Raw genomic sequence first — 17,475 nt, forward strand, 5'->3', positions numbered from 1 at the left:
TCCCCTCGCGCGCCTCGTTGGAGGCGGGTCGTAACTTCAGGTTCAGGCTAGCTTGCGCGGTCGTATCATTCAAGTTTGCGTGCAGAAGAATGACTAATAATATCAATGTCGTCAGGAGCATCTAAGATTTATGTCTGAGAGGTTAATTCTTTCAAAGGAGCCGTTCGGTAATATCGTTCAGTGCAGGGTATTTACTACGAACGCAGCGCGGTGTCAGTTAGGTTTATGTTGGTGAAGCTCAACTGGGAAAATGCAAACGTAAGCCAGGCCAGATAGCTGAACGCTGGCTGGCTGTAATTCAACCACACGAGAGCATAAATGATTTCATGAACGAATTTGCAGAGTTGGTCTTCAACCGTGGTGAAGATGCGGAAGGACGTCAGAATATTACTGGTGGGGGAGCGTAAGTGGATTTGTTTTGGTCTACTTTGTAGTTCTGTTTTACTGTCGAGCCCGAACCTGCATGCATGACAGACAGCTGGAGGAGCGCGTGATGCTGATGAAAGGACTCGGAGGAGTAAAGTTATCTAGCTAGCTGTGTTCCTCTAGGTTCATCCAGTTTTAAAGCGAACGTTACACTACCACACACCATGATGTTGACTACACGATTCAGCTAGTAGTGTCATAACATAGCTATCTAGCTAGTATCCTAAGCCATTTGATGTTTAGATCCAAGTGACATTGGCTATTTACCATCTGAATTTGATGTTGACTGCCTGTCCTCATGACATGTTTGTCATATGAATGCATGGATTGCCTTTGCTATCTAATCAATTTGCTCTAGCTAAATGTCAGCTTTAGTTGATGTGTTCAAAACATTCACTCTGACTCACCTAGGCAGCACCTGTCCACTTTAAAGATACTCTTGGCCATGTAGCGTATGTGGACACCCCTTCAAATGAGTGGATTTGGTTATTTCAGCCACACCCTTTGCTGACGGGTGAATAAAATCAAGCACACAGCCATACAATCTCCATAGACAAACTTTGGCAGTAGAATGGCCTATTCTGAAGTGGTAGGCCACAAGCTCTCAGCACGGGACCGCCGAGGGTTGAAGCGCGTGAAAATCTTCTGTCCTCAGTTGCAACACTCACTACCGTGTTCCAAACTGCCTCTGCAAGCAATGTCAGCACAATAACTGTTTGTCGGGAGCTTCATGAAATGGGTTTCCATGGCCGAGCAGCCGCACACAAGCCTAAGATCACCATGCGCAATACCAAGCGTCGACTGGACTGGTATAAAACTCGCCACCATTGGAATATGAAGCAGTGGAAACGCGTTCTCTGGAGTGATAAATCACCATCTGGCAGTCCCACGGTCGAATCTGGGTAGTGCCAACTGTAAAGTTTGGTGGAGGAGGTATAATGGTCTGGGGCTGTTTTTCATGGTTTGGGCTATGGAGTTCCAGTGAAGGGAAATCTTAACGCTACAGCATAAAATGACTTTCTAGACCAGTCCTGGGGATTATTTTCCATGCAGGGCAACATTTAGAATATATTTTTGCCATTGCATGCCAGAATCATATTACAGGATTATACGTCATGTGTATGACTGTGTTGACAGATATATCTACTGTAAATCACGTCCAGATATGCTACTTATTTAACTTTTTTAACATGCACAGAAATAAACCACATCCATGGTTTCCTTTTGGTAGGTATTTTCATTATTAAACATGCAATGAACTCCACGGAGGGAAAAGTACACTGTGCATTCAGCACCACGGACAGAACTCTTGTTAACGGGTATGCACAAAAACACGAGAGAGAGAGAGCTCAACATTACATTTAAACTACTCAATCAGTGTGAGGAGTGAAGTCTCTGATGGGCTTTGACTAGAACAGTGAAGTCAGGTATAGTTTCTGACCTTGCTATGCGCAGGATGGCTCAGAGGTGAGAGTCGGTAAGAGATGATCTGTGCCTTGACTTGTATATTTCATCACTGAAAATGTCTGTTCACATACATAGGTTGACCCAAACAGTACAAACATCTGCTGAGCATGACTCCTAATCTTCAGAAGGTTTTGTTCATTGAGAGATGCATAGAACCTCGTCAGTGACATTGTTTTTAATAGTTCTCCAATCACTGCATCAGAAGATCAATAAGTTCAAGTTACAGGTCAGTGGGAGCGTTATCCACACTGAAGGTGAAAGGAGAGGAAACCAACAGCATTTCATTTTCCAACACTTTGAAATCCTCAAAACGACCAGAACTCACTGTTCAAAGCGCGTAGCAGCGATGTATAACGTAACTTCTCCTGCTGGTCATCTGATAGGGAACAGACGAGTAGTGTTGGAAAGTGGGTGAGATTGTTGGCTTCTACTTGGTGGGTCAGGAGGAGTACTTTTCTCTTGAAGGCTTTGTCAATGTACACTCTACATTCATTGTCTACTTTTCTTTGAAAAAAAATGTTTGCGCTATTTCTAGCTAGCTACTATTTGTAACTGTGATGTGTGTCAGCCTGTCATTCACTGTCTGTCCTCGTGCAGTTATTTATACGTGCCTTCAAAATAAATGTCCCACAAGCGGTAGGAGTTAAATCATTAAACAAAGGCGAGTATTCATTGGGCTTTTAATTTGAATAACAAATAAGTTTTTCAAAACTTTACTAATTGCAAAATCTTTGATCTGAGCATGATTCCCTTCCAACTCTGTGGCAACAGTTTGGGGAAGGCCCTTTCCTTTTTCAGCATGACAATGCCCCTATGCACAAAGCGAGGTCCATACAGAAATGGTTTGTCGAGATCGGTGTGGAAGAACTTGACTGGCCTCAACCGCATCGAACACTAATGCTCTTGTGGCTGAATGGAAGCAAGTCCCCGCAGCAATGTTCCAACATATAGTGGAAAGCCTTACCAAAAGAGTGGAGGCCGTTATAGCAGCAGCGGGGGGGAGCAATTCTGTATTAATGCCCATGATTTTGGAATGAGATGTTCGACAAGCAGGTGTCCACATACTTTTGGCAATGTGTATGATTCTCTCTAATACAATGCCTTCGGAAAGTATTAAGACCCCTAGGCTTTTTCCACTTTTTGTTAGTTTACAGCCTTATTGTAAATTGGATAAAATAAAACATTATCAGCAATCTCCACAGAATACCCAATAATGACAAAATGAAAACAGGTTTTTAGAAATGTTAGCAAATTTATTAAAAATAAAAAACACCTTATTTACATAAGTATTCAGACCCTTTGCATTGAAATTGAGCTCAGGTGCAACCTGTTTCCATTGATTATGGAATGGAGATGATATGTTTCTACAACTTGATTGGAGTCCGCCTGTGTTTTAAATTCAATTGATTGGACATGATTTGGAAAGGTACACGCCTGTCTACACCACAGTTGACAGTGCATGTCAGAGCAAAAACCCTGCTATGAGGCCAAAGGAATTATCCGTAGAGCTCTGAGACATGATTGTGTTGAGGCACAGATCTGGGGAAGAGTACCAAAACATTTCTGCAGCATGGAAGGTCCCCAAGAACACAGTGGCCACCAAGACTCTTCCTAGAGCTGGCCACCCGGCCAAGCTGATCAATCAGGGGAGAAGGGCCTTGGTTAGGGAGGTGACCAAGAACCCGATGGTCACTCTGACAGAGCTCCAGAGTTCCACTGTGGAAATGGTTGTCCTTCTGGAAGGTTTTCCCATCTCTGCAGCACTCCACCAATTAGACCTTTATGGTAGAGTGGCCAGACGGAAGCCACTCATTAGTAAAAGGCACATGACCGCCCGCTTGGAGTTTGCCAAAAGGCACCTAAACACTCAGACCATGAGAAACCAGATTCTCTGGTGTGATGAAACCAAGATTGAACTCTTTGGCTTGAATGCCATGCATCACGTCTGGAGGAAACCTGGCACCATCCCTACGGTGAAGCATCATGCTGTGGGGATGTTTTTCAGCGGCAGGGACTGGGAGACTAGTCAGGATCTAGGCAAAGATGACCGGTTCAAAGTACATGGGAGATCCTTGATGAAAACCTGCTCTAGAGCGCTCAGGACCTCGGACTGGGGCGAAGGTTTACCTTCCAACACGACAACGACCCTAATCACACAGCCAAGACAACGCAGGAGTGGCTTCGGGACAAGTCTCTGAATGTCCTTGATTGGCCCAGCCAGAGCCCGGACTTGAACCTGATCAAACATCTCTGGAGAGACCTGAAAATAGCTGTGCAGCAACGCTCCCCATACAGAGCTTGATAGGATCTACAGAGAAGAATGGGAGAAACTCTCCAAATACAGGTGTGCCAAGCTTTAGGGTCATACCCAAGAAGACTCAAGGCTCTAATTGCTGCCAAAGGTGCTTCAACAAAGTACTGAGTAAAGGGTGTGAATACTTACAGGTGAAGTCGGAAGTTTACATACACCTTAGCCAAATACATTTAAACTCAGTTTTTCACAATTCCTGACATTTGATCAAAAGATTCCCTGTCTTGGGTCAGTTAGGCTCACCACTTTATTTAAAGAATGTGAAATGGCAGAATAATGGTAGAGAGAGTGATTTATTTCAGCTTTTATTTATTTCACCACATTCCCAGTGTGTCAGAAGTTACACTCAATTAGTATTTGATAGCATTGCCTTTAACTTCTTGGCGCACCCATCACGTTAGCGGGATCACTTTCATCAACATCCGCTGAATTGCAGAGCGCCAAATTCAAATGAAATTACTAAAAATATTAAATTTTTATGAAGTCACAAGTGCAATATAGCAAAACACCGCTTAGCTTGTTTTTAATCCACCTGGCATGTCAGATTTCTAAAAAGCTTTACAGCAAAAGCTATCCAAGCGTTTATGTAAGGACAGCAGCAAAGTAGATTAGTCATGAAAGTCAGAAAGGCAATAAAATGAATTGCTTACCTTTGATGATCTTCGGATGTTTGCACTCACAAGACTCCTAGTTACACAATAAATGTTCCTTTTGTTCGAATTTTTTAAATTTTTATATCCAAAAACCTCCATTTGGTTGGAGCGTTTTATTCAGAAATCTACAGGCTCGTGCAGGTCATGACGGGCAGACACAAATTCCAAATAGTATCCATAAAGTTCGTAGAAACATGTCAAACGTTTTTTATAATCAATCCTACAATAAATAATCAATAATATTTCAACCGGACCGTAGCTTTTTCAATAGGAGAGCGAGAGAAAATGTCTGCTCCAAGCTGTTGCGCATGCAAAACTCTGCTGGCACCCAGCCATCCATGGACGCGATGTGATCCTTCTCGCTCTCTTTTCAGAATAAAAGCCTGAAACTATGTCTAAAAACTGTTCACACCACGTGGAAGCCATAGGGAAAGGAATCTGGTTGATATCCCTTTAAATGGAGGGAAGGCATGCAATGGACAGGGAGATTCGTTTCTCTTAGGCACTTCCTTGTTGGATTTTCCTCAGGTTTTCGCCTGCAATATCAGTTCTGTTATACTCACAGACAATATTTTGACAGTTTTGGAAACTTTTTAGTGTTTTCTATCCTAATCTGACAATTACAGTGGGGCAAAAAAGTATTTAGTCAGACACCAATTGTGCAAGTTCTCCCACTTAAAACAATGAGAGAGGCCTGTAATTTTCATCATAGGTACACTTCAACTATGACAGACAAAATGAGAAAAAAAATCCAGAAAATCACATTGTAGCTGGGGTAACTGAGTCCGGTTTGTAGGCCTCCTTGCTCGCACATGCTTTTTCAGTTCTGCCTACAAATTTTCTATGGGATTGAGGTCAGGGCTTTGTGATGGCCACTCCAATACCTTGACTTTATTACTACGTCGGGCGCCGACAGAGATGGCCGCCCCGCTTCGCGTTCCTAGGAAACTATGCAGTATTGTTTTTTTTTAACGTGTTATTTCTTACATTGGTACCCCAGGTAATCTTAGGTTTCATTACATACAGTCAGAAACTACTGAATATAAGAGCAACGGCAACTCACCATCATTACGACCAGGAATATGACTCTCCCGAAGCGGATCCTGTGTTTTGCCTTCCACCCAGGACAATGGATCGGATCCCAGCCGGCAACCCTAAACAATGTCGCCGTAAAAGGGGCAAACAAAGCTGTCTTCTGGTCAGGCTCCGGAGACGGGCACATCGCGCACCACTCGCTAGCATGCTACCCGCCAATGTCCAGTCTCTTGACAACAAGGTTGATGAAATCCGAGCAAGGATAGCATTCCAGAGAGACATCAGAGACTGTAACGTTCTTTGCTTCACGGAAACATGGCTCACTCGAGAGACGCTAACGGAGTTGGTGCAGCCAGCTGGTTTCTTCACGCATCGCGCCGACAGAAACAAGCATCTTTCTGGTAAGAAGAGGGGCGGGGGGGTATGCCTTATGATTAACGAAACATGGTGTGATCATAACAACATACAGGAACTCAAGTCCTTCTGTTCACCTGACTTAGAATTTCTCACAATCAAATGTCGACCGCATTATCTACCAAGGGAATTCTCTTCGATTATAATCACAGCCGTATATATTCCCCCCCAAGCAGACACATTGATGGCCCTGAACAAACTTGATTTGACTCTATGTAAACTGGAAACCACACATCCTGAGGCTGCATTCATTGTAGCTGGGGATTTTAACAAGGCTAATCTGAAAACAAGACTCCCTGAATTCTATCAGCATATTGTGCTACCAGGGCTGGTAAAACCCTGGATCATTGTTATTCTAACTTCCGCGACGCATATAAGGCCCTCCGCTTGCCCTCCTTTCGGAAAAGCTGACCGCGACTCCATTTTGTTGCTTCCAGTCTACAGACAGAAACTAAAACAAGAAGCTCCATCGCTCAGGTCTGTTCAACGCTGGTCCGAACAATCTGATTCCACGCTTCAAGACTGCTTCGATCACGTGGATTGGGATATGTTCCGCATTGCGTCCAACAACAACATTGACGAATACGCTGATTCGGTGAGCGAGTTCATTAGAACGTGCATTGGCGATGTTATACCCACAGAAACGATTAAAACATTCCCAAACCAGAAACCGTGGATTGATGGCAGCATTCGCGCGAAACTGAAAGCGCGAACCACTGCTTTTAACCAGGGCAAGGTGACCGGAAACATGACCGAATACAAACAGTGTAGCTATTCCCTCCGCAAGGCAATCAAACAAGCTAATTGTCAGTATAGAGACAAAGTAGAGTCACAATTCAACGGTTCAGACACAAGGTATGTGGCAGGGTCTACAGTCAATCACGGATTATAAAAAGAAAACCAGCCCCGTCGCGGACCAGGATGTCTTGCTCACAGACAAACTCATTTTTTTGCTCGCTTTGAGGAAAATACAGTGCCACTGACACGGCCCGCTACCAAAACCTGCGGGCTCTCCTTCACTGCAGCCGACGTGAGTAAAACATTTAAACGTGTTAACCCTCGCAAGGCTGCAGGCCCAGATGGCATCCCCAGCCGCGTCCTCAGAACATGCGCAGACCAGCTGGCTGGTGTGTTTACGGACATATTCAATCAATCCTTATCCCAGTCTGCTGTTCCCACATGCTTCAAGAGGGCCACCATTGTTCCTGTTCCCAAGAAAGCTAAGGTAACTGAGCTAAACGACTACCGCCCTGTAGCTCTCACTTCCGTCATCATGAAGTGCTTTGAGAGACTAGTCAAGGACCATATCACTTCCACCCTACGTGACACACTCCAATTTGCTTACCGCCCCAATAGGTCCACAGACGACGCAATCGCAACCACACTGCACACTGCCCTAACCCATCTGGACAAGAGGAATACCTATGTGAGAATGCTGTTCATCAACTACAGCTCAGCATTTAACACCATAGTACCCTCCAAACTCGTCATCAAGCTCGAGACCCTGGGTCTCGACCCCACCCTGTGCAACTGGGTACTGGACTTCCTGACGGGCCGCCCCCAGGTGGTGAGGGTAGTTAACAACATCTCCACCCCGCTGATCCTCAACACTGGGGCCCCACAAAGGTGTGTTCTGAGCCTTCTCCTGTACTCCCACGACTGCGTGGCCATACACGCCTCCAACTCAATCATCAAGTTTGTGGTCGACACTACAGTGGTAGGCTTGATTACCAACAACGACGAGACGGCCTACAGGGAGAAGGTGAGGGCCCTCGGAGTGTGGTGTCAGGAAAATAAACTCGCACTCAACGTCAACAACACCAAGGAGATGACTGTGGACTTCAGGAAACAGCAGAGGGAGCACCTCCCTATCCACATCAACGGTACAGTGGTGGAAAGTTAAGTTCCTCGGCGTACACATTAAGGACAAACTGAATTGGTCAACCCACACAGACAGCGTTGTGAAGAAGGCGCAGCAGCGCCTCTTCAACCTCAGGAGGCTGAAGAAATTTGGCTTGTCACCAAAAGCACTCAAACTTCTACAGATGCACAATCGAGAGCATCCTGTCGGGCTGTATCACCGCCTGGTATGGCAACTGCTCCGCTCGCAACCGTGAGGCTCTCCAGATGGTAGTAAGGTCTGCACAACGCATCACCGGGGGCAAACTACCTGCCCTCCAGGACATCTACACCACCCGATGTCACAGGAAGGCCATAAAGATCATCAAGGACAACAACCACCCGAGCCACTGCCTGTTCACCCCGCTATCATCCAGAAGGCGAGGTCAGTACAGGTGCATCAAAGCTGGGACCGAGAGACTGAAAAACAGCTTCTATCTCAAGGCCATCAGACTGTTAAACAGCCACCACTAACATTGAGTGGCTGCTGCCAACATACTGACTCAACTCCAGCCACTTTAATAATGGAATTGATGGAAATTGATGGAAAATGTATCACTAGCCACTTTAAACAATGCCACTTAATAGAATGTTTACATACCCTACATTACTCATCTCATATGTATATACTGTACTCGATACCACCTACTGCATCTTGCCTATGCCGTTCTGTACCATCACTCATTCATATATCTTTGTGCATATTCTTTATCCCTTTACACTTGTGTGTATAAGGTAGTAGTTGTGGAATTGTTAGGTTAGATTACTAGTTGGTTATTACTGCATTGTCGGAACTAGAAGCACCAGCATTTCGCTACACTCGCATTAATATCTGCTAACCATGTTTATGTGACAAATGGGATTTGATTTGACTTTGTTTTTCTTAAGCCATTTTGCCACAACTTTGGAAGTATGCGTGGTGTCATTGTCCATTTTTGGAAGACCCATTTGCGACCAAGCTAACTTCCTGACAGATGTCTTGAGATGTTGCTTCAATATATCCACATGCAGTTGCAAACCTTAGTCTGGCTTTTTAATGGTGGTTTTGGAGCAGTGGCTTCTTCCTTGCTGAACGGCCTTTCAGGTTATGTCGATATAGGACTCGTTTTACTGTGGATATAGATACTTTTGTACCTGTTTCCTCCAGCATCTTCACAAGGTCCTTTGCTGTTGTTCTGGGTTTGATTTGCACTTTTCACACCAAAGTACGTTCATCTCTAGGAGACAGAACCCGTCTCCTTTCTGAGAGGTAAGACGACTGCGTGGTCCCATGGTGTTTATACTTGCATAACATTGTTTGTACAGATGAACGTGGTACCTTCAGGCGTTTGGAAATTGCTCCCAAGGATGAACCAGACTGGAGGTATACACATTTTTTTCTGAGGTCTTGGCTGATTTGTTTTGATTTTCCCAAGATGTCAAGCAAAGAGGCACCTAATTTGAAGGTAGGCCTTGAAATACATCCACAGGTACACCTCCAATTAGGCTAATTGACATCATTTGAGTTATCAGAAGATTCTAAATCCATGACATTTCCTTGAATTTTCCAGTCAACGTATTGTATGTAAACTTCTCACTCACTGGAATTGTGATACAGTGAATTTTAAGTAAAATAATCTGTCTGTAAACAATTGTTGGAAAAGTTACTTGTGTTATGCACAAAGTAGATGTCCTAACCGACCTTCCAAAACTATAGTTTGATGACAAGAAATTTGTGGAGTGGTTGAAAAACAGGTTTTAACCTACGTGTATGTAAACTTCTGACTTCAACTGTGATATTTCAGTTTATCTTTAATACATTTGCAAACTTTTCTAAAAGCCTGTTTTTGCTTTGTTATTATGGGGTATTATGTGTAGATTGATGAGGGGGAAAAAACGATTTAATCAATTTTAGAATAAGGTTGTAACGTAACAAAATGTGGAAAAAGTCAAGGGGTCTGAATACTTTCCAAATGCACTCCAATTGTTTATACAGGGACCCATGGCTCTATCTTTCACATTTGCCAAATTCAATTCCCTTCCCTTCTAACGCAAAGCCCTATCGGGATTTAGTAAGCTGTCAAGTAGCTCTCTCTGGCCCATTCCCAATGCTCATGTCTTAGATTTGAGAGGCAACTTGGTGTAGGAGACCAGGGATAGCGATGCTGCTGCAGTGAAATGTTCTATCTCACCGTGTGTGTGTGTGTGTGTGTGTGTGTGTGTGTGAAGCACAGAGACAGACTGCCAATTTGTACAAGGCAAGCCTATCTTTTCATGCTGTGTATGCTGTTTGAAGTGTGCAGAGAAACAAATGCATGACAGGCTGCAACTCTAAAACAGTTACTTTACATGCACACGATAATAATGCAATATAAAGTGAGGCTGAGCAAATTGCCTCTCCCTCTGCCAAATCTAGAATTGAAAAGAGTCTCATTGCCAGGCGGGACACACAGCCTATATGACTTCCTCTTTGTCTCCCCCCCCTGACAGCCAAGGTGGGGAAGACTTCCCTGATCATGTCCCTGGTCAGCGAGGAGTTCCCACAGGTGGTACGTAAAAGAAGCTTCCTGGAACCTCTGTGTTTAGTAAATAGATTTAGTAAGAATGTCTATTCAGCCTAGGAAGCACTTTTCTCAAACAGAGTGCTTTGAGTTGTATCGGGTAGATGGATAACTCCCGTGGGAGATGCACGTCTTGATGATCAGCAGTAGTACTAATAAACAGTTATACATGCATTACCTATGTAGAATGTACGCATGGAGTATCCCATTGGTGTCTTTTTATGATGGTCATCCTTGGTTGGTTCCTTGTAACAGGTGCCCTACCGGGCTGAAGAGATCACCATACCGGCAGACGTCACCCCAGAGAGAGTTCCTACACACATAGTAGACTACTCAGGTACTGTAACTAACAGTGTAGCTATATATTTTTTAATTTCACCTTTTATTTAACCAGGTAGGCAAGTTGAGAACATGTTCTCATTTACAACTGCGACCTGGCCAAGATAAAGCAAAGCAGTTCGACACATACAACAACACAGTTACACATGGAGTAAAACAAACATACAGTAGAAAAATAAGTCAATATACAATGTGAGCAAATGAGGTAAAGGCGATGGTGGCGAAGTAAATACAAAATAGCAATTAAAACACTGGAATGGTAGATTTGACAGATGAGTGTGCAAAGTAGCAAAATAAATACAGTAGGGGAAGAAGTAGTTGTTTGGGCTAATTATAGATGAGCTATGTACAGGTGCAGTGATCTGTGAGCCACGTATAATGTGTACCTTATCTCTGTTGTACTATGCAAACCATGGGTGTAAGCATGTTATTGTACATTCAAGCCATGTACACCGAACTACTACAATAATACTGTCCTGTAAATCACTAACTGCATGCTTTAACTCGCACAGAGGCGGAACAAACAGATGAGCAGTTGTCTTCAGAGATATCGAAGGTAATATTAGAATCAATGTTCAGTATTGTAGAAAGATGTGTGTCGAGATTTGAGACTACTGCCGAGTCCAGATTGTAATGGTTGTCGCTCCCTTTACAGGCCAATGTGATTTGCATAGTGTACGCCGTCAACAACAAGAAGTCCATTGAGAAGGTGAGTTTAGCCATAGTACTTGAAGTACTGTATGCACATTATGTTATGATATCAGCCAGTTCACACTCATGTTTGCTTTTTTGTAATGTTGTATCTTCACCATCTTGTTTTCCTTTAGGTGACCAGCCATTGGATTCCACTTATAAATGACAATACAGACAAGGACAGCAGGTGAGGGATACAGTCTAGGTTTAGTTGTGGTTCTTATGGGTGGTTCGTATGTAGCCCAGTTCCTGCATGAGCTTTGCAATGGTTACGCTATCGTCTTAATGACCTATAACATGAAGAGTATGGGGGTTGCAGTGTAGTAGTGGTATCCAATGTGGTGTGTTGCAATATTCAACCACTACCAGGGTTCACCCAGCTGGGTCACTGTAAAAGGCACTGTAAAAGGCACTCTACATGCAGTTACATGAATGTGTTTTCTCCTAAATACATGGATGTTTTTCTAAAGTTTTGAAAGAGATGGTCACGTGTCATAGACACAAGTCCACGCTTTTCACAACGAGTCATTTCAGTAAATTGACACATTTTCTCAGTAGAACAGCAGTCTAGAAGTACAAGTCATGATGAGCCTAGCTTCATGCATGCAGACCCACCACTTGATAATATTATTTCTAGGAAGTGCAATTGAGATCAGAAGTATGTATTTTCCGAGGGAGACTTCACCAGAATACTGAACTCTCACATACTACAATTGCATGATTTGATGTCTGGATTGGGAAAACAACCCTGAATGTACAGATTTAAGACCTAGTAAATAACTCTATTTAAAAGCAATCCAATCAACCATTTACAACCTTTCTCTCTGTCCTCCCCTCCCCCTATAGGGTTCCTGTCATCCTGGTCGGGAACAAGTCTGACCTGGTGGAACACAGCAGCATGGAGACCATCCTGCCTGTCATGAACCAGTACACTGAGATAGAGACATGTGTGGAGGTGAGACTGCCAGAGGGCTTCTGTACTGAGTCACCCACTGTGTTGTAGCACCGTGACTTCACTACCCAGAGTAGTGATGCGTCGCCAGATATTGCATAAAGACTGCTGGGTAAAAGCCACTGACCTCCAGTGGTTCGTCCTTTAAAGGTTGCAGCGTACTGCAGCACTGCTTGCATGGTGCCACAGAATTCTATGGCACGTTATTTACAGTGGGGAGAACAAGTATTTGATACACTGCTGATTTTGCAGGTTTTCCTACTTACAAAGCATGTAGAGGTCTGTAATTTTTTATCATAGGTACACTTCAACTGTGAGAGACGGAATCTAAAACAAAAATCCAGAAAATCACATTGTATGATTTTTAAGTAATTAATTTGTTTTTTATTGCATGACATAAGTATTTGATCACCTACCAACCAGTAAGAATTCCGGCTCTCACAGATCTGTTAGTTTTTCTTTAAGAAGCCCTCCTGTTGTCTACTCATTACCTGTATTAACTGCACCTGTTTGAACTCGTTACCTGTATAAAAGACACCTGTCCACACACTCAATCAAACAGACTCCAACCTCTCCACAATGGCCAAGACCAGGGAGCTGTGTAAGGACATTAGGGACATTGAAGTTTGCCAATGACCATCTGGATGATCCAGAGGAGGAATGGGAGAAGGTCATGTGGTCTGATGAGACAATAATAGAGCTTTTTGGTCTAAACTCCACTCGCCGTGTTTGGAGGAAGAAGAAGGATGAGTTCAACCCAAGAATACCATCCCAACCGTGAAGCATGGAGGTGGAAACATCATTCTTTGGGGATGCTTTTCTGCAAAGGGGACAGGACGACTGCACCGTATTGAGGGGAGGATGGATGGGGCCATGTATCGCGAGATCTTGGCCAACAACCTCCTTCCCTCAGTAAGAGCATTGAAGATGGGTCGTGGCTGGGTCTTCCAGCATGACAATGACCCGAAACACACAGCCAGGGCAACTAAGGAGTGGCTCTGTAAGAAGCATCTCAAGGTCCTGGAGTGGCCTAGCCAGTCTCCAGACCTGAACCCAATAGAACATCTTTAGAGGGAGCTGAAAGTCCGTATTGCCCAGCGACAGCCCCGAAACCTGAAGGATCTGGAGAAGGTCTGATGTATCAAATACTTATGTCATGCAATAAAATGCTAATTAATTACTTAAAAATCATACAATGGGATTTTCTGGATTTTTGTTTTAGATTCCGTCTCTCACAGTTGAAATGTAAAATGTAAAAATTACAGACCTCTACATGCTTTGCAAGTAGGGAAACCTGCAAAATCGGCAGTGTATCAAATACTTGTTCTCCCCACTGTAAGTGTCATCCACTGTCACCATTAATGCTAGTTAGTGCTAGTTTGACCACCAGAGGGCATCTTTAAGAAATATTTGATAGCCTTCAATAGTGGCAGTACTAGAGAACTTCAAACCTGTTTTTGTAAGAACTTAGTATATGGGACTGATCTTAAGAAATGTTGCTTAATTAATTTGATATTACGGTGTTTCTATTCCAAGAAAAACGAAAAACCCTCTGGGTTTCCGCTAAGATGGTGCGGAAAATATGGCGCTGTACAACGTGACTGTCGGGAGTAGGCACAGTACTGGGCTATTTAGCTAAAGATTCCCGTGTCGTGCAGGCACTTGGGAGACCCGGGGTTCAATTCTCCGACGGGGAGGAAGGAGTAGGCTGTTCATGTAAATAAGAATTTCTTCTTCATTGACTTGCCTAGTTAAATAAAGGTTACACTAAGAGCATAACATTTCTACATCCTAATTGTGTAATTGTAGTCTAACCAATACCCAAACGGAGATTCAGTGAAAATAAAATCTTATTGATTTATTAAGATCAGTCCCCATGCTTGTTTCAGAGCAGCACGAAATGGTGTTAAAATAGTTGTAGGCTATTGCTTCAAATCCTATTGCTTCTAACTTCAATATGCTCTTTAAATAAATAAGACCTACACCACTTTTAACAGCACATTACTCAACACTAGTGAGACTAATGTCACCTACGGTAGACCTACAGTATATCGGAAAAATATGACGTGACTCTCCGCTAATACTTTTATATCGAGGATTGGAGGATTCTAAATTAAAGCCAAAATTGCCTCATGGGTAACGCATTTTGCTCTGCGATGCAGTGTCTTAGACAGCTGCTCCACCAACACGGAGAGGTGTTGGTAAAGGTATATTGTTCTGCTAACAGCCCATAATGGGCAATTATAATACTGTACATGGTGTCCAAGTCAGGATAACCAAAACATTTATTTATTAAAGACTATCAGAAAGAGTGTTGGTACTTATTTATTTTGATCCAAAGCCATGAATGAGTGGGTCACGAAAGTGAGTGATTGTAATCTGAATAAAGGCCAAAATAATATTTGTAAAGGCCAAAAAACATTTATTTCTGTTTTTAGAGGGAGAGAAACGCTGGGCCAATTGTCCGACTCCCAATCACAGTCAGATGTGATGCATAATAATACTTCTTGTTGTATTATTTGTTTTGTCTTTTCTGGTGGATTAAACTCAAGATGCAACCAATAACGGCCGGTTGTGATACAGCCAACCTAACTAAGAAATACATTTGACGATAGAATTCTCCCCCTATCCTCCTAGGCAAGTCTATTGTCCTGCTAATAGCCATAATGGCGCTGTTCAACGTGACCGTGTGTGTTTGAAAGAGTTTTTTCCAGTAATCAACAATTTGTTTACCTTCATTAGACAACCTTTGTTCCAATATTTTTGGAATTCAGTGATATTTATTCCCATAGTAATTTGTTATGGATCCTAAACTAAATCAACATCAGCATTTTGAAAGAGTATTTTTATCATTATTTTATGAACGAAAGTGTAAAGATGCTGATGAAGAAATACAGTATATGCTTTTTACATTTGGATAATAAAGCATTTTGAAGATATAAGCCACCTGTATTTCTTTATTTGGCTAAAGCAGAACAGCATAACGGTCCGGACGGCACTTGCTGTGCCGGGGTGAGCAGTTAGTCAAATTCTGTTGTCAGAAGAGGAATGGAAATGTCAGGGTGAATCGACGACATGATGAACATGTATATTGACTCTGCCTGTCAAATGTGGAGTTCTAGAGCTCACAGGTGTGCCTGGCATGGATTGTGACTCCATCTCATTCCTCGCCCTCTTCAACGCATCATTCTCCGCCTGACTCTCCGCCAATGCCGCCTTGCTCTGGTCCAATGCATCACCTGTTGCCCGTATCTCTGCCCTCAGAGAATAATTATCTTTCTGCTGGTATCCCTTCAATGACTCGATCTCGGTCTTCAAAGTTTGAATCTGATCCAGATTGGCAGATTGGTACCGCGACTCCAACACACAAATGCTGCGTACACATTTTTAAAAATCTAGCAAAACGAACCTCTTTCTTGGCAACCATGCGTTTTTTTCGGTGCGGCCCGTTGTCCAGCCTTTTGTCCACTGATCTCCACGGATGGTGGTCGGCATTGTTGTATGCTCTGCAAAAACACATTCACTGCTCATTGTTAAGTCCTCTCGTGGTTAATGTCCTAACCCTGGAATGGGTAGCACAATAGAAAGAAACTGTATTGATGAAAACGATGTCCATGTTGTCTTTTCTCTTTGGTCACAATTTTTTTTTTTTTTTTTTTTTTTTTTTTAGATGAACAGCTCGTTTTTGAATGGGAACTGTGATACATGGTAACTGTGATACATGGTAACTGTGATACAACTCCCCATGGAGGGTGGAGCTTGTGGTGGGCTGAGGAGTACTGGAAAGGTGTGACTTTCACACCTACAGTAGCTGAGCTATAAAGAGTCTGTTGTCCTGCTAATGAACTAGTGACCTGCAATGAACTAGTGATGCAGGATACTGTACTAAACCACAAATGACCTCTTAAGTCCCGCAGCATAATCACAAAACTCTTAGTGTAGCAACCACTGTACTCGGCCCATATAGATTTACCAGCATTTACACTTTATGTACACTTATCATGCACACTTATCAGGTATACAGTACTTATTATGCACACTTATCCAGAGGTGGAAAAAGTACCCAATTGTCATACTTGAGTAAAAGTAAAGATGCTTTAATAGAAAATGGCTCAAGTGAAAGTCACCCAGTAAAATACTACTTGAGTAAAAGTCTAAGTATTTGGTTTTAAATATACTTAATTATCAAAAGTAAAATTATAAATCATTTCTAATTCCTTATATTAAGCAAACCAGATGGCACCTTTTTCTTGTTTTATTAATTTGCGGATAGGCAGGGGCACACTCCAACACTCAGGCATCATTTATTAACAAAGAATGTTTGTTTAGTGAGTCCGCCAGATCAGAGGCAGTCAAGATGATCAGAGATAAGTGCTTGAATTAGACCATTTTCCTGTCCTGCTAAGCATTCAAAATGTAACTAGTACTTTTGGGTGTCAGGGAAAATGTATGGAGTGAAAATTATATGATTTTCTTTAGGAATGTAGTAAAGTAAAAGTAGTAAAAAAAATAACCCCAAAAACTACTTAAGTAGTACTTTAAATATTTTTACTTAAGTACTTCACTCCACGGCACTTATCACTCTAACAGAGGAGTGATACACCTCCAGATGAAGCACAGGGGCTGCACTGACGATAAATTAATCAACTGTTTAAAGAGTAGCTTGAACAGTTCCAGTATCTATTAAAGATGTATAGCAGGGGTGGTGCTTATATTCTAGCAGTCCTTCTTCAGCTATACAGATTT

At 42.8% G+C, this 17,475-nt stretch overlaps 1 protein-coding gene across 3 annotated transcripts in view; it reads left to right on the top strand.

Moving 5' to 3' along the window:
• Window positions 1–10: 10 nt before the first annotated feature.
• Window positions 11–17,475, top strand: part of LOC112230294 (mitochondrial Rho GTPase 1-A) — a 31,480-nt gene continuing 14,015 nt past the window's right edge. For 2 of the 3 annotated variants that reach the window (XM_024396527.2, XM_024396529.2), the window contains exons 1-7: window positions 12–403; window positions 10,675–10,733; window positions 11,001–11,082; window positions 11,597–11,640; window positions 11,740–11,793; window positions 11,912–11,964; window positions 12,624–12,732. In XM_024396527.2, the coding sequence (XP_024252295.1) occupies window positions 367–403; window positions 10,675–10,733; window positions 11,001–11,082; window positions 11,597–11,640; window positions 11,740–11,793; window positions 11,912–11,964; window positions 12,624–12,732 (438 nt within the window). In that variant the 5' untranslated portion in view covers window positions 12–366. Of the gene's footprint in view, window positions 404–10,674; window positions 10,734–11,000; window positions 11,083–11,596; window positions 11,641–11,739; window positions 11,794–11,911; window positions 11,965–12,623; window positions 12,733–17,475 lie in introns of all 3 variants that reach the window. The other variant, XM_024396528.2, reaches the window with a different exon arrangement.

This window comes from Oncorhynchus tshawytscha, linkage group LG32 (genome assembly GCF_018296145.1).
Source record: "Oncorhynchus tshawytscha isolate Ot180627B linkage group LG32, Otsh_v2.0, whole genome shotgun sequence".
Lineage (NCBI taxonomy): Eukaryota > Metazoa > Chordata > Actinopteri > Salmoniformes > Salmonidae > Oncorhynchus > Oncorhynchus tshawytscha.